General features: G+C 51.8%; 1 protein-coding gene across 5 annotated transcripts in view; it reads right to left on the reverse strand.

Moving 5' to 3' along the window:
- Positions 1-2,965: 2,965 nt before the first annotated feature.
- The window catches only part of RPH3AL (rabphilin 3A like (without C2 domains)), a 142,222-nt gene continuing 121,524 nt past the window's right edge, over positions 2,966-23,663 (reverse strand). For all 5 annotated transcript variants that reach the window (XM_064495838.1, XM_064495841.1, XM_064495840.1 and 2 more), the window contains 4 exons: positions 23,166-23,340; positions 6,990-7,103; positions 5,799-5,945; positions 2,966-4,098 (listed from right to left, as the gene is read on the reverse strand). In XM_064495838.1, coding sequence (XP_064351908.1) covers positions 4,064-4,098; positions 5,799-5,945; positions 6,990-7,103; positions 23,166-23,340 — 471 coding nt within the window. In that variant the 3' untranslated portion in view covers positions 2,966-4,063. The remainder of the gene's footprint in view (positions 4,099-5,798; positions 5,946-6,989; positions 7,104-23,165; positions 23,341-23,663) is intronic.

A 23,663-nucleotide genomic window follows, 5' to 3' on the forward strand; every position in this document is an offset into this window, starting at 1 on the left:
ACACTTAGAACTCTTAGCTGCTTCTGCTGGTGTTTACCTTTGTATTGAAATCTCATGCTGATTCTATTTCTTGATTCTGCAGTTTTATATATTATTATATATGTCCTGGTATATTGTAAAATATCATGAGATCATAGACAATCTCCCCAACACATGTATGCTTCTTATCCTTTTTGTACATTCTTGTGTATCTCCTCTGTCCTCATCCTCCAGTCTGGGCTGGCTGGCCTTGGTCTCTGGTCCGGCCACACAGCCACTGCCATCATTCTGGGGACTCTCTCTGCCCCTCTCCTGTGTCAGATCTCCAGTTTCCTGTTTCCCCCATATCCTCTTTCCTGGTATTCTCCGTTGTTTGGCTGGAGCACATCCTGTAGTAGCTGCCTGAGAAAGAATGTATGGGAGGTAAATTAAGGAAAAAAACCCCAACAACTCAAGTCTGAAAATATCTTCATTCTACCATTATTGAGATCTGGGTGGATATAAATCCAGATTAAAAATAATTTCCTGTCAGAATTCAAAAGCTACTGTTTCATCATGTTCTGGCTTCAAAATCTGCTTTGAGAATTTCAAAGCCATTTTAATGCCTAACCCTTGGTGTATGACCTGCTTTAAATTTTTTTTCTCTAAGTTTTTAGGATTTTTTTTCTTTAGGATTTTTTTTCCCCTGGTGTCCTGAAATTTCATGATAAGGCTTCCTATGGTTCTCTAATTTTTTTTTTATTCTGAAAGATTTCAGACATACAAAAGTAATACAAATATAACATATAATGAAATATTATATTACAAATCCACCCATCCATCATCGAGACTAAGAAAACACTACCAATAAAAACCCCTCCTAATGCCTCTTCTTCTCAAGATGTATCTTGAAATCTGTTGTTTATCCTTCCTATGCATTTTATTCTTCCACTGCATAAAATATATGTTAATATATAACATTTTTGCATGTTTAAAAATCTCTGTGTAGACAGTGTCATAACATACTTATTTTTTCTGCCATCTGTTCCTTTGCTCAGCGTGGTATTTAGGTTGTTTCCAGTTTTCAGCTAATAAAAAGTGCTGCTCCAAACATCCCGTGCATGTCTTCTGGAACCCACATAGAAGAGTTTCGGTCCTGCCAGCACATGGAGTCATCCTGATGTCAAGGCTGGGCCCCACACTGACTAAACCAGAATCTTTGGGGGCACGTCTGGGGGGCGCGTCCAGCGTGAGTGTTTATAAAGCTTGCCAAGTGATTCCAAAGAGCTGCCAGTGGTGACAGCCACTGCCCTGGACCAGGGTGCCTCAGAGTGTGGTCCTCCAGCCAGCAGCATCAGCTGGGAGCCGGACAGACATACACGCTCAGCCCCCGGCCCAGACCTAGGGGGTGAGAGTCTCTTTTAGCAAGACTTCAGGTGACAGGTACGACGCTGCGGCTGCAGGCCAGGTATTGTCACACGGCAACTCACAATGGTGGCAGCCGTCCACATGGCTATGGTTTTACATCACTGTGCGCGGCACGTGGTGAGTTCTTTCTCTACAAAAGAGTGTTTCCTTCAGTCCTAGGAGATATTCTTGTGTCATTTCTTCCACAATTTTCTCTCCTCTATTTTCTCCTTCTTGGTTTGAAATTCCTGTTAGTTGGAGGTGAGACATTCTGTGTGGATGGATCTGATCTTTTGGTTGTCCGAATGTCTTGACTTTTTCTTCCTACTTTTACATTTCTTTGTTTTGGTGTTTCATTTTCTGGGAGATTTTCTCACATCTTCCACCCCTTCTAATGCATTGAAACATTTGTGCTATTATATATTTATCTTTTAATTTTCAAGAGCTTTAACAGTGCCTTTTGAAAAATAACATTCTTTTCTTCCTGTTTCAAGGGCAAATATCTTCAGAGGATTGTTCTCTGACCCCTTTCTTCTGTGTGCTGGGGTCACTGTGTCTTCAGCTGTTGGTTTTGGTTAACTATGAGTGCAACATGGCAAAGCTAACAGGAAGCTCTGTACACCTGGGAGGGGCTTGGGAATGGGGGCCTCACGATGGTGACTGGGCAGAGATGGGGGAATCACCAATTTCAGCATCTGTCTGTCTTTTCTCTTTGGTCAGTTTCCCAGAGAGAAATTCAATAATGTCCTGCCGTGGGGGTGGGAGAGGGGCTGGATGGGAACAGAGCCACCTGTGAGCAGGTGAAGAGGGCTAAGGGTCTCCCCATTAACTATCACTTCACCTCAGCTTTTGGTTGGGCTTAGGGTTCCCAAACCCAATCCTTCTAGCTCAACCTTGGCCAGCTGTAAACGCGTCTTCTACCAGAGGGAGAGAAGGGCCATCACGAGCCATCTGGGCTGGGAGACGAGGCTTGGGTGGCACTTCTTCCAACCGATACTATTTTCACACCCACCCTGAGCTTCCGCCTTAGGCATAACCCGGTCGCTCCACGTTCTGAGCATTTGGGGGATTCTGCAGAGTGAATGGGCTTGTTAATGGCTGGCTCTCCCTCTTGTAGACACTTTGGGGAGCGCGGGAAGCTGGCACTAAACAAGTGATGCTCTTCCATCTTCCAAAGTCTTCGGACCTCTCTTCCCTGCTGCCGTCGCCTCTCCTATTCCTTCTGCCTTTGTAGCTCATGCCATTTTCGCTCCTTTGTGTCGTTTTGGTGGGGTCTGGGAGGCAGAGGAAATACAGATGCGTTCAGTCGACATGTTTCACCAGGCATCCTTGTCCGTTGTTACACATGTGCCTACACGTGTGTATAAGTCATTTCGATTATTTGTACTCACACTTAACTTTCCCTTTAACGCAGGTGGCCTCAATTTTTCCATTCAGCATTGGCTTTGTGAGCCCTTCTAACACGCAGATCAAGCTCACACCTTTTCCTGCGGCTGGGCAAGTGTTCCCGCAATCGGTGTACCATATTTCCCCCATCCACTTCTCTACTGAAGGCTCTCAGAAACACAAGCGATTGTAGCCTTCTGGTCAACACACTGGCTCAATGCAAATTCTAATCTTTATTGTTTATGTTCTGAAGCATAACTTGTCGCAGGGCAACAGTGAGGTTTCCTACTGTCTGCCAGTGACAAAGGTAAAAGAGCTAACGGTGGGGGCCTGAGGGCCTGGAGAGGAAGGCCCTTCGAGGACCAGGCATGGGGGGCGGGCAGGAAGGACGGGAGGGTGTGGGCACCACACACACATAAACACACGTTCTCTCTCCTCAGGGAAAGGGTTTTCTAGAAGCATCTGCCCACACTTATTAGATATTTTTTGAAGAGAAGTGAATTAACGGCTTAGGGAGGTTCACGCCCCAGCAGGGGACTCAGCTGAAGGCTGCTTTCCAGTGAGCGAATTCACAGAGTTCACCAGAACCCTTCCCAGCTCCACCACCCAGTGAGAGGCTGAGCAAAGCCTGGGGAGGCCAAGGAGGCCTTCCAAGAAACCTACCAGCTGGCCAGGCTTAGCAGCAGCTCCTGAGCCAAGAGGGAGAAGGCTGCTCCACTCCCGGAGCTGCAGGGGGAGGGACGGGCGGGTGGACCTCTCATCCCACCTGCTCACAGCTCCTTTCTGGGGGCCACGTTCAGCTGTGACGGGTACCGCTCAGGGTAGGATGTCTTCCTCCATTAATACAACTATGGAGAAGGCCCTGCCTGGCACCCTCAGAAACTGCAGTGCATATGGGAAGGCCCCACACAGTGTTTTCGAATGCCCTTCCGGTGCAGCCAAGACGAGAGCAAACTGAAAATGAACACAGGGGTGGCCTAGGGGTTGGGGGAGGGCAATAAATAAAGGCCATGGCTGAGTGGAGTCGCTGGGGTCGGGGTGGAAGAGGGGAGTTCCCGAGAGAGAAGGGTGCAGAAAGGCAGTGGGTGGGGGAAAGCGGACTCAGCCCCCAAAACACTGGATGTTGAGTCAGAGGTCACGCTGGGCAGGGCTGGGCGGCACAGGCCTTCAGGACTGGTCGGGAAGGAGCCGGGGAGGGCCTGGCTCCAGCTCCCTCTCTCTCTCCCTCTCAGGCTCTTCCACTGGAAAGTCTGCTCCACGCACCAAACATGCCTCTGCCCAGGGCAGGCGGAGGGGACCGGCGGAGGCCACGTCAGCAGCGGGGACTCGCCCAGGTGTGCCTTTTGCCTTTGAGAGAGAGAGAGAAAAGGCCACTATAGGGTGAGCAGAGGTAGAGTCCCTCCCCAGTGACAGCTGGAACTTTGGGAATGAAATGCAGGGAAGGCGGACTCCTTGCTGGAATGGCCCGCACCTGAAGCGGCTTCCCCGGCTGAAACTAAGCCAGGGGCTACCCTGGAGGGGCTGCCTTTGCTGTGTCACTGCAGGCAAGTCTTCTCAGCCCAGTGGGGCCATCAATACCCCGCCTGTTTAACAGAAGTGGTCCTGGGACGCCAGAGGAGCAAGTGGACATGGGAGCATAGAACTTTCCTCCAGACCAGTCCCTTTCAAGTAACAACTGAAGCCCTGGAACCCTTTTTATGCGCTGGGCCATATGGCCTCCTCCATTTGTTACTGGACATTTCCTGAAGACCGGCTCATGGAGGCACTCCATGTGGACCCTGGACCTTACCCTCTCAAAGCCCCCGAGAGGGACACGATGTGGTCCCCACTTTAGTGATAATGGAACTGGGCGCCGAGAGATCAAATATTAAGTTGAATCATATGGAATTGCCAATGTTGAATTATTTCTGATTTACAAAAATGCAGTTTCCTGTGATTCTGCCTGATAGTTTGCCCACATTCACATGGGGATGGGTGGCAGGGCTGGGACTAGAACTTGAAACTGGTGGATTTCAAACTGCCTTCAGTGGAGGATTTCAGGAGGCGAGAGGGAGGGGAGAGGGTCTGCTCCAGGCAACGCCCAAGGTGCCTCCCTCTCCCTGAGACCTGCCTACCCACCATCACATCTGTGTTGGTCTCTCTCATGACCTACAGCTTCTCTTCCTGGGAACCATTGAGGTGGGGAATGAGGGAGGAGGGGAAAGGGTCAGGGGACGAGAGCCCCTGCGTGGTTTCCCAGTGGGTAGTGCCAGGCACACAGGCTCCTGCAGCCACCCTGTCCATGTAGGCTGGGGGATCAGCAGTGTGTGTCTGTGGGTCCTCTGGTTGGAGAGGCACTAACTCCAGCTGGAGATTCTTTCTTAAAAGAGATTAGGGGCCGAATGTGGACCTGCACAATTTTCTCCAGCTTGAGTGTGAGGACCCCCTGCCCCTCAGCTGCATGATGATCCTAGGCTGCCCGGGGCAGGGGGCAGCTGGGGTTCTTGCCCTGGGCTTCCACACCCATCAAATGGGGATAATAAGCCTCCTGTGTGCTTGGCCAAGAGAATGAAAGTTGACCTTAGAGGTGCAAGGGCTCCATGCTGCCAGCTCCAGGGTCCTGAATTCTCCCTCTTAGGATTTGTCCTGCCCCGGCCTGGGCTGTTTTGGGTGAGCTGGCTCGGTAGGTTTCTGGAGGTTAAGGACTGTCCCCCACTGCACCTGACCCAGGCTGGGCGCATACAGATGCTCTCAGAACAGAGTTACTTCAGCTTCGTGGAAATACTATGAAAGGTGATACGTTTTATAAAGCAGGGCACATAACAACTGTTGTTCCAGTTACCGAGAATGGAGAGGAATGGTCACCATTATTATTTTGGGTCCCTGTTTCTGTTCACTGCAGATGGGGTCCAGCTCACCTCTGCTCCCCTAGCACCCAGCACGATACTCAGTAAACACAGAGGACTGAAAACACCACCTCGCCTCTCCAGCTCTGAAGCACTGATGGGGGCGGAGGAGAGCAGATGGAGAGGAGATGGGTGGGTTGGAAGAAGCGGGGTGGTACTCACCGGGGCCCTTTGGGTCTGGCCAGGGCTGGGTGCCCCACTGTGGGTCTGCAGAGCCTGTCCCAGCCTCGCTGGCCAGGCTGCTCTGGCTCCCAGAGAGGTGGCTGGGCGGGCGGGTGGGTCCCATCTTGGGTGACTCCACGCTGCCACCTGCAAGAGACCACGTGAATGGCTCAGGGCTGGGTCCTTTCGGTCCTTGAACTGAGACAGGGATGATCTCAGCCTGACAAGGAGCTGAGCTAAAATCTCATTTGGAATTGTGACATGTGTCTCCGGAGCCAGAGCCCCTTCCCCTGGGAGCTGCCACCCCCTCCCCACTCGCAGGGTTGCCACATTCCAGCGGGACCCCATACTCTCTAGCCACTGCTGACTGGTCCTTGATCTACGAAGGCAACCAAATGGCCCCAGAGTCATCTGTGTGCATTTCTGTTCACCCACTTGTTGCTGCTTTACTAACTGAAGAATCCTCACCCAAACACGGTTGTTAGTTCCTGCCTGGCCGAGACAACAGAGATGGGGGTCTGTAAGGCTCTCCATCTTCCCCCATCTCCCAGACCTGCTTGGTCACAGTGGAGAGTTGGTGTGAAGAGAGGGGACAAGAGCTATAGTAGTGGGGGGAGGGGGAGGAGCATAAAACCTGCCCCAGAAACCAAGGCTGGCAGGTAAGTTTCCTTCACCCTTTTCTAAGATAGAATCTTCAGCCTGAAGGGGCCTACAAAATCATCTAGTCCAGGGGCAGTTTTCACCTTACACATTATCCCTGCCTACTGATACTGATCACTGGGAAAACTGCGCCAAGGAGGATTCGGAGGCCATGTCAGGCTCTGTGGGAGAGAGAACCACAATCAACTAGTAATGTCTGCTTTGGGCACAGGAGGGGGAGTAGAAGCACGTGCACCAGGCACTTGCCAGGCACTCACACAGACTGCCACCCCAGCAGGAATTCCTTCCATACCAGTGCTGGCAGATCACCCAGCCTTCCATTTCCTTCCAGTTTGGGGCAGTTATTAAAAACCCTTCTTTGTATGTACAAAAATCAGCCTCCTGGAATGTCTTGCAAATATCCCAGTTCAGCCCCAGACCCACTGCGCCTCCCTGATCTAGAACAACTCCATAGACTCCTGGTAGCCTGAGGAAGCAGCAAGGCCACTGCACCTGGGCTTGGGGAACAACAGTGCCACTTCCCACACTTACCTGATTCCCCACCAGGTTTGTCACCTTTTGGGTCCCTGACCCCAGCAGGCGGGTGTCTATCCTCTATGCTGGAGGAGCTGAGAGCTGAATCGCTGTCGCTGTCGCTGGAAACCACTGGAAAAGAGACACCAGCACAGGAGGTCACCCCTCACTGGCCACCACCAGCAGCCATGCTGGACAGAGGAGACCGGGCAGGCCTCCTCCTGCCAGGACAAAGTGGCACAGAACCTCCGCCGGCCCTTGTGTTTGGGGCACGGGAACAACGGTCCAGGGAGGGGGACAGCAGGGAACTCCTGCCTGCCAGTCAGAGGTGAGTACCAGTGCGAGGAGGCTGGGACTCAGGCCCAATGTCACCAGCACCAGCAGGGAGGGCTCACACCTTGGGCAGCCATCTCCACAGGTTGCCCCCTCCCTGGGGCAGAATCAGAAGCCTCCTGCTGGGAGAAGCTCGTTATGGCCTTTGGTGTAGTCACAGCTGCTCTGACATTTGCACTTGGCAATGCTTAAGGTTGCACAGCCAGGCTCTGCAGGAATGAGAATCCCTGTCCTAACTGCTGACCCTGACAGAGGGCTCCAGGCAGCTTGATGTACGCAAATTCACGGAGGCCTCAGAACAACCCCGCAAGGTAGGAAATAGCACTGTCCTCATTTCATAGGCAAGGAAACCGAGGCATTTGCCCAAGGTGGGCTTCTTACCCTGGCAGGCTAGCACCACAGCCCCTGTTTGTGACTACTCTGATCATGCTGGAAAAACTGAACCAGGAGCAGCAGGCCCGGGCTCTCATCCCAGCTCATCCAGTCACTCCCAGTGGGGTCTTGGGAATGCAGAAGGGAGCCAGGCTGATGGGGCTGGGATTCCAGGAGAGGGAGGAGGAGGGGAGCTCTCACAGTGAACACCCACTGTGGTAGAAATCCTCTTTTCTGGACTAACTGGGACCCTGTTTGGCTGGTAAATCAACAGTGGGAGTCATAAAACAGGATCTACTCATACATTAAACACTCTTTTAATTTTAAGCAGAGAAATGTACATCCACTCGCCAGGCTTTTGATGTAGGGCTTGGGTGCTTCTCTGAGATTGGCCCACATGGTCTCTCATGTTTAAACTGCATCCACACTGAGTTGTCTGTGATTCCAAGGTTCAGCTTCTTTAAATTGGAAAAGAGCTTAAACACACCCACAAAGCAAGATGAGGGCAGAGTCCTTCTCCGTTTTCCATTGCTTTCTCCTGTTTTTTTTACAGCTGTGCTGCCCACACCTAATTCAACAGCTTTTTTTTTTTTTTCAAGCAAGTGGTTTCTATCAAGACTTTCCGAAGTCTTGGTTTTAATGAAACAACTCTGTCTTTCCTGACTCTTTCCATCAGTTTACACGACATTTAATGAAATAATGTAATTGTTATAGCAAGTACAGCCACACAGAAAGGTTTGGGATCACAGGTGACCAGCTCTCACAGGTGACTAACTCAGCGGGTTGGGTACAAGTCGGTGTGTCTTAACCCAGAAATGAAAGATGCTGGTTACGGAGGGAGTTTGGAGGGGTTGAGTGTTCTGCCGGGCACTGTGCTAGGCACCTAGTGAGCATGATCCTACTGGATCTGTAAAACATCCCTGAGCCATAGGGACCTGTTTGGTGGGGGATGAGATCGGAAACAAAATCAGTCTATACCAAGGGCGGCTAGTAGGTTTCATCTGCTGCTCCAGGCCCCTTTGGAGCAGCGTGTAGAGGAGAAACCGGAAACCGTGTTAACGCCCGGCAAGGGGAAGAGCCCGGTCAGTGAGGGAAACCGACTGTGGGCTCAGGAGGGCAAACAGCAGGACCTGTGCCAGGTAGCTTCCAACCGGATCTAGAACCTTCTGAAAAGCCTTCATGCCTTCAGCTCATGTCACCTTTCAGCTAAGGATGTCCTAGGTCCCAGTGCTAAGTAACCAGAGGGGCTGGAGCTGCCTGATCACTTCAGACTAAGAGATTCTCCACCCTGTACTTCCACAGCAGAGTGGCTGGCACACAGTAGGTACTTCAGGAAGCTCTGATGACTTGTTGGCTCCTCCCTCTCCCTCATCCCCACCTCCTGCCAGTTTCATCACCTAAGTGGGGCTTGAATCAGTGGCCTCCTCACCCTGGTCGCTGCTCTTACTTAGTTCAAGGCCGCAATGTCTCCAGCCTGGACTCCTGCAGCAACCTTCCTCCCCCTGCCCGGGCACCATCCATAGGCACCTCCCTCTGCACAGCTGGGGAGGCTCTGCTAACACATAAATCCCGGCTCCCCCTTCTTTACAGGCTCTCCGTGACCTACGGGATCAAGCCAAAACTCCTGCCCTCTGTCTACATCTTCAACCCACCCCACACAATCTGCTCTCCTACCTGGGGCTCCTCCAGCCCCACACGGCCTAGAGCTCCTGCCAAATGGTCAGTCAGCACCTCCCACAGTGACTGGCTTCCCTCTGCCCAGAATGCCCTCTTCTGGCTCAGTTTGGGTACCACCTTCTCCAGGAAGCCGCCACCTGGCTGGCTGAATGCCCTGTGTGTTCTGCTACAACGGCAGCAACCACTTCCTGCTTTAAGTGTTCTGTGTGTGTTTCCCCCTGCAGATTGCATGGTTCCTTGAGGGCAGGGCCAAACTATACCACGAACGAGGCTGGCGTGCTTCTCCTGGAGAGCATGATCCCTGGGGGTGGGGCACACGAGATGCTAACTGGATTGTTTCCAGCTTTGCCTTCCTCTGTCTGCTCAAGGATTTTGCCTTTTCTGCTCTGTTTCTTTCCCTTCTTGCCTTCAAGGAAGAGTTCTACTTTGGCTTTCTGGGCTTTTGTGATGTAGAATCAAAGGGAGATGGGGACAGGAAGGACTGTGGTCCACATGCCCCCTTCCTCGTATTTGAGAAATGCGAGTAAAGGACTGACTTATTTTGCAATTGCTTTTTTAGGTCTTGGACTGGGGTTCTTTGGTCATGAATCTGCTGAGACCTGACTCTATGGGCATCAGTTTTATTATAAGCATTTACGTATTTTTGACTCATTCACTGACTAGCTAAACGCCAACCCTGTGGGTCCCCAGACAAAGGGAGTGGGAGGTGGGGAGGAGGCAGCAAGCAGCCCACAGCTCCCTTGGGGCAGCTGTAAAGGAATCAGGGCGGCTTCTGCCCCCTCCTCTCAGCAGAAGGGGGATCCAGCAGCCTGTTAAGCAGTGGGGGACATGGTGACTAATCTCCACCTTGGTTTCCCCATCTCTCTGATAGAGATGCTTCTGGATAATTCAGTCCTTCTTCCTGGAACGTTCCATCTCCCCCATGGTTGATATGCAGGATCTTCATAATTCTGGGGTGGGGTAGGGAACATGGGGCTGGGGGCAGTGAGGGGAGTGGTAGGCGGACATGACATGGGGCTCCACAGGGTTGAAATAAATACTGGATCCTTTGGTGCTAATGAGCAGATGCCACGGGGCACAGCATACCAAGAGCCTGAAAGCAGATGATGGGAAAGGACGTGCCAGGACGTGAGTTACTATGGCCACTCATTCACCCCATCTCTTCACTCTGCTCCCTGTTCTGTCATCTGTTGTACATGGTCACACGAAAGTGGTCACGGAGTGGGCTTAAATTGTAAGAAGACTGTGCTGTGCCAGATTGGGGGATCATTTTTTACTGGGAGGAGTATATCTTATCCAAAGTGTCAACCCTGGAGGTGGGGTCTGGGCGCCATATTGCCTCATTCCCACGTGGTGCCAACGCTATGCAAGGTTTAGAAAAAAATAAACCTCCCCAAGTGACAGTCGGTTGGCTTGTTCTTTGTCTCCTTTTATAGGCTCCAAAGGGCCATAGTCATGGAAGCAGGGAACAGCCCCAGATGACAACAGAGCTCACAAAGGCATCACAGAGCAGAGAGCCAGCCAGCCGACGACCTGTTCCTTTTGGCTGCATATCCCACGGCTCAAGCATCTTGGCTCATTGTGTCTGGGATTTGAGGCAGGGGACCAGACCTCTGCTTAGAGGTCTTTGTGGTGCAAACCCAATCCCATTTCTAATCCACTCCAATAAACCCCACTCGAAAGGAATAAACCAAAGGAAGCCGGCAGTGTCCACGCCTGGCCTTGGCACTTACTGTCAGCGGGAAAGAAACACACTGAGGAGACACTGCTGAGAGCATCCCTGGACACAGCCCAATGCAAACGCCATTTACCCAAATACTCCTCCGGTGGCAAAGGAAGAAGTTTTTCTTCTTCCTCTCCCTCCAAATGTCACCGTAAAACTGAAAACTTGGCTAATTTGCCATTCGATTACTGTTGCCACCTTTCTCCCTGCACAGCAGCTGTGATCGTAAATCCTCCAGTTCTATTAACAAAGCTTTTAGGCTCATAAATCTTTTGGCCCTTGCTCTTCCATCCTCAGCGAAGCACCGTGTGTCTGAAGGCTGATTTTTTTCCCCTCTAATTCCCCAAAGACTCAGTCTAGGATGGCTCGGTCAGTGGTGAGCGCTTGTATTCTGCCCACGCCTGATTTTTTCAGACTGAAGATGGGAAAACACCAGGGAGAAGACTGTCCTGATAGCTTCCCCAAGAAGGAGGTATCACTAAATCGATTCACTGGGGCTCTGCCACAAGGCAGGGAGGAGGGGGGCCTCACCCACTGCAGGGGCCTGAGCCCCTAAACTACTCGCTTGGGGACCTGGCTGAGATTTTCCCATCTTGCCCCAGCAGGGCTGCCCCACTCTGCCCAGCTCTCATCCTCTGCAGCGGACAGTCCCAGCGCCAGCCAGGCCCGCTTCTCTGGGGATGGGCCAGCTTTTTTCTTCCCCCTGGCTCACTCTTGGATGGATTTGCAATTTGACTATCACCATGGAAACTCAGAGTTTTGGTACATGAAGGTGGGGGGAAGTCTTCCCTTTTGAAAAATCTTTCCTGATTGCTTCAAAGGACATGTGTGGCAGCTGCTGTCTTGTGGAGACACCTTGCCTGGGATGATCCAGAGGACAGGCAGGATGCTAGCCACTTGACCTCACAGCACTGCATTGGGATTTGGGGGACCTGCTTCCTGGCTCTGCTCTGCCAACATCCTTTTTTGTGACCCTGGGGGCACCTCTCAGGGCTTCATCACACACAAAAAGAGGCCAACCTAGGCAGCTATTCTGGGTCTGAATCCTAGGATTCAACGTCAGGTCAGCTTTTTTCCATTAGCGGGGAGACCCAATGTCCCTCTCTGGTTGAGAGGCGGGGAGAGGTGACTTCTGGGCCACACAACATCCGCCTGCCTGGCACAGGGACAGCCAGCAGCCTGTGAGCTTGGGAGGCCCTTATGAGCTGCTGCTGCTCTGCTTGGAGGCTCCCAAAGCCCCCAGAAATTATGGGAATTAGAGAGGAAGAGATATTTTCAGCAAACATTCTGCCAAAGCAAAGCAGATGGTGGAAAATTTTGCATACTAAAAACAAAAAAATTTTTTTAACGTAAAGGAAAGATGATAAGGCCCTGGGGAATGCAGAGACATCCCCAATTAGCCTTACTCAGCCCACCAGGCTGGCGCGGCTGCAGAGAAGTGTCACAGAGCCGTCCCCACTGGGACAGGCGAGGGCTGCCACACTTGCAAGCAGGGCCAGGCTGGCAGCCTGAAATCCCACTGAGATGCCACCTAAGTCTAGGACTAGGTTTGGTGGCAGCAGGAGGGAGAGATGGGGGTGGTGAAGAGGCACCACTCTCAGTTAGACAGTGTCCTGGCTCTGCCACTTGCCAGCTGTGTGACTTTGGGCCAGTTTCCTTACCTCTCTGTGCTCTGCAGGACCACCTATGAAATAAGGGGATGATGGATCCTTTCCTTGGCTTTCCTGAGCATTAACAGAGGTACCACAGGCAGTGTCTGGCATGCAGTAGGTGCTTGACAGATGGGAGCTATTTTATTTGAGGTAGATATCCTGAGCTCAGGGTCCACAACACCTGGCCTGGGGCTGGTCTCTGGGCTCACCATGCTTGGTGCTCAGGCCAACATCACAGGGATGGACTTGCCTTTTCCAGGGAAGCTTAGATTTCCAAGTTGTGCTTCATAGGACACCGAAGGCACTAGACGCCTTCAGAGGCCATCTGGACGCAAAGCTGGGACTTGAACCCAGGCTTATCTATTGCTGAATCTCTGCTCTCTCCTCCTCACCTAGGATGTAGGGCACCCCCTGGTCTGGCCTCATCCTAAAGGCTATGGTCCCTCAGAAGTACTCCCCTCCAGGCAGGCCAGTTTGTCCTCTGTCTCCCAGACATGCCCTTTCCTGTCAGAGGCAGGGGCTGCCACGTGGGTGACAGACAGCTGGTTTACCCCCAACAACTAGCGGGGAATTCCAGCTCTGCTCTGGGCACTTCTGGACCAACACCTTCATCTCCCTGAACCTCAGTCTTCTCAGCTATAAAACTGAGACAATAACAACTACCAATACAGTAAGATCAAGTAGGACAAAAGGCATCTCAAGTTTGAAAAGCCTGACAAGCCTCTAAATATTTTTAAAAATTAGATTCCAATTCACCCCCCAGGTACCCATCCAAATAGCACCTCTACTGGAAAGTCCAGCCCTGGGGAGGGAAGGGAGGAAGACAGGCCCTCCCTTACTCTCCCCACAACTCTTCTGGCCCCTGTCAGACACCCTCTGGTACTGCATTTCTTTTATTCCAAATGCCTGCCTCAACTTCCCCAACTGTCCCAGGAACCTTGAGGGCAGGGCCACATCTTAATCGGTGTCTGGCTCCTTCCCTCAGCCCCCAACACTGGGCCTTGGGCCAAGCAAAAACTCAGTAAATACTTGTTGACTATTTCCTGAAAAAACCTCCCCAGGAGAGGACAGGACAGCACAGAGAGAGAGGGGCTGGACCGCAGTCAGCAAGGCGGTGGCGAGCCAGCTTGGGCCGGGCCTTCCACCAAGCAGGTGCCTCTCTGCAGCCTCTCTCAGAAGGACACTTAAGTGGGATGAGCCAGGCAATGGTGGCCTCAGCCTGAGCCAGGGACAGACTAGTGGAGGGAGGGGCTGTTGGAAGCTGGTTGCCATGGATGTGGGATGAGTGGGCCCTGGAGGGGGTGCGGGGTGGAACGCCCAGCTCAGACAAAACCTTCTCCTCTTCCAAACTGGAGGCTTGAGGATGGGTTCTTCTTTTGTTTTGGAAACTCCCTCCAGGGCCCGAGTCATGGTCTGGATAAGGAGAAAGGTGGCCCCAAGGCTAGGGGGCTTGTCCTCATTGGGATGGGCTCCGTGGAGCCAGAGAGGCTCAGAGCCCTTCATCCTCCCCCCCTCCCTCCTAGGCCCGAGTTAGATCTGGATGACCCTCGCTGCCTAGATGCCTGACCACCCTGGGCCTCGTTTCCTTGTCTCTGAGGTGGGAACAGTCACAGGTTAGTCACAGTGAAGGGCCCAGGGAGCCTGCCTTCCTTGGCCCCCCTCTTCCAGGTTGCCACCAGGGACCTTGGCAGGGACAGAACAGTCCAGGCCGGAAGTTGAGAGTTGGGGAGTGGAAGGTTTCCTGTGTTTGCTTATTCATTAGCCATTGATTTTAATTAACTCCCTCCTTGGGGCCTGCAGACAGACAAGAGGCACCAGATAATGAAGACGAATCCTCAGATCAATAGTGATATAGTTGCCAGCAGTGAAATCCTGTGGTCCTGCTCTGGCTGAAGGAGCTCCAGATAGAATGGGAGACAGATGGATGGGAAATAAGAACAGCTCCTTCCAGAGAGAACATGATACTCTGGAAGGGAAGTGGAGAGTGTTTAGGGAAAGGAGAAGTCAGGGAGGGCTTCCTGGAAGAGATGGGATTTAAAGATGGTATGATTTCAATAGATAGAAATGCTGGGCCCAGGGTGTGCCAGGCACCCCTGAAAGAGTACAGAAAAGGCAAAGTCCAGGTTGTAGGCTTCTCTGGGGCCAGGTCAGCTGTGTGGACTCAAGAGGAAGGCTCCTGGTGCAGGCACTTAGAGGACGAGGGGCTGGTATGTCTTGAGTGTGTTCTGCACTGTTTCTCTCTGGCGGGTTATTGCTTCTGATTTATGGCAGAAATGAAGCCAAGCGGGTGCGTATCCTCTGCCAGCTCTTTTGCTGGGAGACAAAACACGCCTTCATCTGCTCATTACATCAGTACTCTCTCTGTCCTTCTTTCTGTCTCTGGGTGTCTCTGGGCCTTTGACTTCAACTCTTTGTGCCTCTTTTTCTGATGATTTAAAAAAATCTCTCTCTGCCTTTGTTTCTCTTCTTTCTTTCTGTCTCTTGTGTATCTTTGTGTCTCTGCGTGTTCTGAGTCTTCTTGGGTTTGTCTCTTGGTTCCTCTTTCCGTTTTTGTCAGTTTTGCTTACTCTCCAGTCCTTCCACATGTCTGTCCCTCTATCTCTGTCTCTCTGTCACATTTCCTCAGAGTCTGGCCTTCTTGGCCTTGGGCTCTGTCCCTCAGGTTCCCTCACCTGGGCTGGATTCTTAGCCCCTGCTCAGGCCCACGGGGTCTGATCTCAGAGCCTGGGTGGGGGGAGGGGCTGCCAGCTTTGCCTGGACCCCGGGGGCAACTGAGGCAGGGGTAGCCTGGCGCCTCCTTCCTATATGAAGGTCACTGCGCAGACTGACTTTCCCAGCCTCTGCTGCCGCTCCTGGACCAGCAAGTGGAAATCAGCCCAGCCCCACCCTAGAGGCCGGCCTCCACCCCTTGATGGACAGGAGGCGGGGGTGGGGGTGAGGGGCAGCGGGAGAGGGCCGCTGAGCTGAGTGGAGCCAGCACTGTTATTTCCGAGGGCTTTACTGGAGTCAGACGAGGCAGGCGGGCCCAGATTTACGCGCTTCACCCAGGTCCCCGAAAGCCAAGACATTTAGAGTGGTTGGAATTAAGTTGTAGGTTCACACGGTGAGACAGATGAGCGGCTGGAGAGGGCTGGGCTGTACTGCGCATGGTAAGAGCTCTATGGACATCCGCTGAACTGAAGCTGGCTAGCGGGGGTGGGGGGTGGAGTGGGCCCTGCTTTCCTGTTTCAGCTCAGATGGGGGTTGGGGGTGTAGGGGAGGAGTAAGGAGTCCCAAGACTGCACCTTGCAGCTGGAGTCATCCAATCAGCTGAGGCTGTCACTGGGTTTGGACAAATTAGAAGGGACAATTATCCCCTGACCTCTGTGGTGCAGCTAATGAGGGCCTTCTGCTCTGGGGAAATCAACCCCCAGGCCAGCCAAGACACTGGGACAGGCAGGAGTGGGGCTGGGGGCAGGGGTGGGGTGCAGCAGTGGGGATAATAGCGGCTCCTGGATGCTCAGGGCTTATGTTCTGGCGGCAGCCCCTCCATTCACATACTCCAGCATCGAGCTCATGTCTGGCTTCGCCAAGGGCTCTTAAGGTCAAGACAAATTAGTAATGCATGGGCTTCTCTTTCAAAACACAGCCACGCAAGACGTGGCCAGGCCTCTTTCCCTGAGACTTAGGGAAAGGGCAGTTTCTTGAAAACTGTGGGGATTTCTCGCTCTGCCCACGTCAAGATGACAGTGCAAGTTATCTCACCTCTCCAGGCCTCAGTTTCCCCTTCTATAGACTGGGGCAACAGGACTCCCCCTGACACAGGTGTCGGGGGAATTACATGAACTCACAGCGCCCGGCACAGGCTGCAGTCAGTGGCATCTGAGGCCAGGGGCCTGCCTCTCACCTGCACAGACCCACAGGCAAATGGTACGCAAGCCCTCAGCTGAGCCTGGAGGAGTGGTGGTCACACGGAGGACCCACAACTGACCAACTGTCAGCGTTTGCCCCCGAGGGGCCCACAGGGGACTCGGGCAACTTGGCACCATACCACCCCCTTCTCCTGCCTCTGGGGGGATGGATGGCGTTCCTGTCCCTAAATGGCTAGTGGGAGCCATAGATGGGACTGTCCAACTATGACATCTTGGTTTATTTATTTTCTGGACCCAAACAGCAGACCTACATCACGAAGCCCGGGGTTAATGGCCTTCAGGGTGCGAGGCTGGACACACAGCACCCTGCTCAGGTGGCTCAAAGGCAGCCTCTCCTCCCTCCTCTCCGAACAGTGCTTTCTGGCTCACGTCTGCCTGTGCGTATTTGGTGGTTTCTATTTTCTTTACGTATAAAAAAATCTCAGGCACTTTCAGCTCCCTGGGACTCTAGAACCCATGCAGGGAGTAAAAGGAACGGTGATAATGAAGCAGAAGAGGCGATCCTGGGGACAGGGCCGTGAAAGGAAGACTCAGGTGGTTCATAAGCGCTTAGTCAACCATTGCACAAGCACAGTGTGCAGGGCGGGGGCGGGGGATTTAGGAGAGGGGGTGCTGGGCGGTTTGATGGGATTGCACTGGCAGCACATACCAGGACTGCGTGTGTGTGTGTGTGTGTGTGTGTTTGTGTACGCGTGCATGCACACGACGAGGGTGGGGCCGCTGCTGAAATGGGGCTGATCTTTCCAGCAGAGGCAGCCTCAGTGTGTGGGCTGGGAGCTGCTTTATCACCTGCAGAAATTCCTCCTCATCCCCTTGGATTTGGAACTGTCAGATAGGAAAGCTGGAAGAGAACGGACCCTCTGTCCTGACCCCTGTCATCCCCGTCCTACTCGTGGGGAAACCAAGGCCCAGAGAGGAAGAAGGACTTCTAAAGACTAAAGTTTTCCTGCCCTGGGTCGGGGAGGGGGTACCCTATTAAAACTCAGATGCTCTGCAAGGCTGACCTTTTAAGCCCTTACTGGTGAGGCCCTGGGGGTGATGATGGTGGGTCACCTCATAGAAGGCACAGAGCCACTAAGGGCAGGAGTTGTGGGGTCAAGGTTAGGAGTATGGATGCACAGATGTGACATGGTCAGGCTCTGGCCTTCCACTGGTCAGATGGAAGGGTCAGTGAGTGAGGTGGGCTAGATATAAGAAACCCTCACTTCCAAAGAGACGTGTGCCCACTTTTTTTTTTTTTTTGGGCAACAGGTGTACCGGTTGGTCTAACTTCTATTCTCTCTCCTTCACAGGGATGTGGAAACAAGAACTATTTCACTTTCTTCTTAATAACCCAGCAGGGGTGATGATCAGAGTGTGAGAGACAATAGGGAGGGGTGGGGACTGCAGCAGACCAGAGACTGCCAGCCTAGGGTGAAGGGAGATGCTGCCACTTGCCTGTCCAGTTTTCCCAGGGAGGGGTGGTATCGCCAGACCTTCTGATTTTCAAAAAAGAAGCCCCAAATCCTTTTTTTTTTAAACGAGAATTCTCCACATTTAAATAAAGTTGAACATAAAGTAGTGAGCCAGATCGAGTCACCGTTCCACCAGCTGCGACCTCTAACACCGGCAAAAGTCCACCGAGGACAGATGGCATCCCCACCCTGAACATGGAAGCCCTCCTGCTCTGCTCTGCCTCCTTCTCCAAGCCTCAGCCAGCCTGGCCCCCTGCACGCAGCACACACTCCCAGCTGCTCCGAAGGTGCAGGGAGTTCACGCACCATGGCCAGGCTGATGTGACAGAAACGGCGAGTCCCGAGTCTGCGGGGGAAACACTGGAGGTGAATGGTGAGGTGGAAGAGGGCAGCTGAACGCCCCGAGGAGCTTCCAAAATGCTACTTTCTCAGGAACAGAGAAAGAAGGAAGGTGGCACAGCAGCAACTGGCTCTGGGCAGTGAGCAATCCTGTCTGAAAATAAAACATTTTACAATCCACAACTGTGGCTCATTAGGAATGAACGGATTTACTGGTATAAATAGCCCACTGCGTTAAGAAGTCAGGAAACGGCTTACGCGTTTGATGGAAAAACGGCTGCCACATAACTGCTTATTAGCTCAGTCGGCTGCAGCTCTGTGCTAATGAGACAGAGGTCTCAGGTTCAAAGTTTTCGTGGGCCACGTGGCTTCCTCGATCTGGGGACATAGAATGTGTCCCCATCCCCCTAGTGCTGGGCACAACATGGGGGCATAACTCTGGGTATACAGTAACAAGCCCATAGTAAGCTTCCCCTATTTTCTGAACCATAGTATCCCTACCATATATCCAGCCTCTGCTTGAATGCTCCCTGTGACAGGGAGCTCACTACCCTGTCAGATACAAAATGCCCAATTCTGTGGTTCAGCGATTATTGATCAGGAGACACAAATTCCCCCTACTCTGTCCCAGCTCTGTTTTTGGGGAAAGCAGCCACAACTGGGCCTAACTGGCCACACCATCTATAATGTCTGATCAGGCTAGATGCAAAAAGGGCTGCCTGCGCAGGAGGCGCCTGGGCCAGTCATGTCCTCCCCAGGTGTGGATGTGGGGTCCTGAGAGTGGCAGCAGAGGCTGAGACTGAAGGGCAGCCAGACTTGCGGCAGAGTGCACGCTGGGGAATGGAGCTCATCCCAAGTTCCCTGAGAAGCAGCCTCTCATCCCCACAGGCCTCGAAAGCCTTCCTCTCCATCCCGGCTTCTGGGAGACCTTCCTCAGCAGCCAAGCAGCAACCCCCTAACTTAAGCCGGCCTTGGTGGTCTCTGTTCCTGGCAACCAAAAACCCTCCAACCAAGTCCGAAAGGGTAAAGCCAGAATGTGTGGTGATTTGGGCAGTAGCTTTACTCCACATGACACTCAGAGGTGAGGAGTGTGGGCTGGGATTCAGAAGCCTGGGTCCCACACCCTCTTGGCCTCTGTGACCTTGGGTAGGCATCTCCCTCCTCATCCATCACTTAGAGTCGGTTTCACATCCGTAGCTGCCCCATAGGCTGTTCTGAGCATCAGATGAGACAATGGCCATGAGTCACAGAGCTCTGGCTGAGGTCAACGCAGCACCAAGAACTCAGCTTCTCCGGAGGGAACGGAGGTGGCAGCATGGGGGCGGGCGGGCTGGCCAAGGGGTCATTCGCGAAGGGTGGCCCCAGGCAAACATTTGTAGCTGAGCTGAATGAGACCACTCAACCCAGACAACCCCAAAGCTTGCTTTCACTGGACTGCAAACAGCAACACAGTTTAGGATTTAAAAAAAAATTTTTTTTTAATCTAGAGAGCCAATAAAGTGATAATGAAACTACCCAAATGGAATAAAATTTTCCTAAAGCTACGCAAATGGAATAAACCCAAAACCTCGAAGTACTTTTCCAGAACAGACCTTGAGATGAACCAGTATGTAATTCTGCTCAATTCCACCCAGGAAGCCTGTGTTGCAGAGCTCAGGGGGATGACAGAGGGCGGTGGGGTGGTGGCGGTAAGGATTCCTGCGGAGAATCCTGGGGAGGGACTGTTATCCAGGCCCCAGTGGGGATGGGAAAGTGAATTACCCTGTGGCTACTGGGTGCTCAAGGCACCTGCCTGTGCTTAGCTGGGGCTTTTTGGGGTCTTGAGGGGAGGACAGAATGGAAAGGCTTCCCTGATCCAGCCAGTTTGCAGGGCAGTGGTGAAAACTTTAGATGACGACAGGCCCCCTACACCTGACCCCAGCTTCCCTGAGAGAGGTAAATGCAGCAAAGCCTCACTGATCCAGGGGTCAGTCTCCTAGGAACCTTGGCTCTCCGGTTCCTGACTGAGAAAAGGACACATGTCCTAAAAAAAAAAAAAAAAAAAAAACCCTCAGAGTTCTGTATGGACTCAAGACTTGGGGCTTCAGCCTCCACCCTACTTGGTCTCAGCTGCTCAGCTACAACAGGCAAAGGCCGGACAGACCACCACAGAGCAGACCCAGGACAGGGCTGCCTCCAGGTCACAGCCCTCGGGGCTGAGGAAAACAAGCCCCATCAGGTTAAGCATCCTTGGCATTGGAGGCAGAGAAGCACAAAGTCCTATCTGAGAAAAACTTCCACATAATTACGTCATCTGCAAATAAGAGAATTTTTTCTTTTTCAGTAGTAACAGGTAAGTTTAGCTCTCTGTCACTAGGGAATCAGGCTCCACCAGCACAAGCACCAGCCTGATTCTATTATAATGCAAGGCTGCAGAAACTAAAAGCTTAATTTTTCAAGCCTCCTCTTTGATCTTTCTTCTTTTCTTTATAGTGATGGCTGGAACTGTAGCAACCATCTTGTGACCATGAGGGAAAGAACAAGAACTATAAAGACATCTGTTCTGATGTCTCTGAGCTGCTGAAACAAACCTGCGGTTGCCTTCTCTAAGCTTTCTAGGGTAGGAGGAAAAACATGTAATCTCTTATTACTCAAATATGCCAGATTAAAACCCCTGCTCCCAGTAAATATATTTCCATACACAGCCCAAGGGTGAGAATCCAGCTGAAAGGAAAGAAGCCTGTAGAAGAGGTGGGTCCAACTCTAAAGGGATTTAAGAGCCAAGAGCTGACCATACTGGTTCCACCATATATATCTTACATTTCTCAGGGGTACAAAGACACCTGGGAGTGCTCAAAACTGACTATATTTATTGCCGCCATAAACTTGGAGCCATGATCTGCCAAGGGAAAGTAGTGTGGAACACACACCCCTTTTGGACTGATTGCGTGGCAGAGTGGAGACCTCTCCCCAGAGGCAGACAGGTCAGATCCAGGGCCATCACCAGGAAGAACTCAGATCACACTTTTTTCCACCCCATCCTAGAGAAAGAATAAAGGTCCTGCTATGAGCAAGCTTGTCAGGGCTCACCAGGGGGTCTGCAGGGAAATCCTTGACCAAAATCAACACACAGTGTCCAGAGGAGAGAGAGAGTAGCAAACCCAGGCAGTCGGCCCACCTGTCCTGAAGGTACCAGAGTGCCAGCAGCTCTCTGAGCTTAACACAGAGGAAAGAAACACCTCCAGTCTTCTCTGATACGTTCATTGTGTTATTTTTAACATTCAGATCTTTAATCTGTCTTCAACGTGTTTCTGGATACACATGGAAAATCTAATTCTGCTAGCCCTGGCTGTTAAGTAAACCTGCTATTTTCCCACCGAACTGAAAAGCTACCTATGTTTAGCTTCCATACATCCTTAGGTCTGTTATTTCTCTTTTCTGTGCCATTATCTTTATAAATAAATATTCTATTTGTGTCAATACTCTACTGTTTCTTTTGATTATAGTAACTGTATAGCAATCTTTAACATCTGGTCAGGCAACTCCTCCCACTACCCTTGCTCTTCTTTAAAAAAAATTTTTTTTTGTTCAACTATCCTCTAGCTTCCTTACGAAGTTTTTAAATTGAAATATAATTCGTATAGTATAAAATTCACTCTTTGAAAGTACGCAATTCAGTGGTTTTAGAATATCCATCAAGTCGTGCAACCATCACCACTATTGAGTTCCAGAACGTTTTCACCACCTCTAGAAGAATTCCCATGCCCATTAACAGTCCCTCCCCATTGCCCCACATCTTCCCCAGCCCCTGACAATCACTGATCTACTTTCTGTCTCCATGGATTTGCCTTTTCTGGACATTTCATATAAATGGAATCATATACAATGTGGCCTTTTGTGTCTGGCTTCTTTCACTCAGCATAATGTTTGCACCTACTTTTGTTGTTAAACTAAAAACAAAACAAAACAATCCTATATCAAGTATATGTTGGTAGGAACAAGGAGAAAGGGGTTTGGAGACGAGAGCAGGCAGAAGAGATTTTACTTTTTCATAGACTTTTGAATTGATCAACTTGTTAACAATATATTGTGTATGCTGATGTAATTAAAAATTAACAAAGAAAACTGAAAGGAGGAAGAAAAGGAACCTGCCTCAGAGACATCAATATATTTCCCTTAATGGCTCTGTGGACTGAAAAGTTCATGGCTATATCTATTGATGACCCTTTGTCTTCCAAGTGAAGGGAACTGGAATCAGGGGAGGAGCTGGGATCAGGGGAGAAGCTGGGAGATGCACCCACATCAGAGCAGCGACCACAAATACCAAGGGGCCCCAGGCACAACAGTCCTTTGCTGTTAGGACCAGGAAAGCCAGAAGTTCCCCCCTTCCTGAGACACAAGATAAGTGCTGAGAAGAGATGGTACAGGCCTGCTTTGGAAAGATGCATTTTCATACGTTGCAAAAAACCTCCATTGACGTCGCATTTCTGCAAAGATCCACAGTGTTGTTCACAGCATCCCCAAATTAGTGCTTGGTTGGCCTCCAGTGGACCCTCCCACTGCAAGCAAGCACCCTGTTGAGGTCCAGCTGCCCACGTGGTACAGGTTGGGGGAGGCCAAGGGCACCAAGGACAAAGACCAGTGTGAGCACATGGAGGTGTGGTGGGCATTGGCCTGGCACCCATGGCACTGCTCAGCTGGCTGACAGCACAAATGTTGGTTGCTGTCTCGGGACAGGGGGCAAAGAGACTTACCTCTCCCTCGGGCCCATGTGTAGACGCGGCTGGTCTCAGTGCTTCGGGGCTCTTGTTCGGCTGGCTCCACGGACAAGGGTCGGAAGTGGGGGTGATCAGTCTGGCTGGGGGTCTTCAGGGGCAGGATGTACTTGGGGAGTCCTTTGTAGAACCAGGCCCCTGACCTCTTCCAGACCTGGGTGGGGAGACATCTGCTCAGAGTACAGGATGCAGAACAGCCCTCCCTGTACTGTGCTCTCAGCCAGCCCACTCTCCCCTCCTGCTAGAACGTGCTGGGCACTGTGCACAGCACCCAGAAGGTGCTCAGGAAGCCACCTGCATTCCTCCTGCCAGCCCCTTCCCCTCGAGACTCTGGGTAGAGAGACAAGAGGCTAGAGGAAGGGCTGGGCTGGCCATGGTTGGCTTGGCCGTGGTCTTGGAGAGCTTCTCAGATGAGATCATCTCTGCAGGGGATACAGACGTCTCAGAGAGAGCCACAGATTAGAATTCAGAGCAGCA

Source organism: Camelus dromedarius, chromosome 16, assembly GCF_036321535.1.
Source record: "Camelus dromedarius isolate mCamDro1 chromosome 16, mCamDro1.pat, whole genome shotgun sequence".
NCBI lineage: Eukaryota > Metazoa > Chordata > Mammalia > Artiodactyla > Camelidae > Camelus > Camelus dromedarius.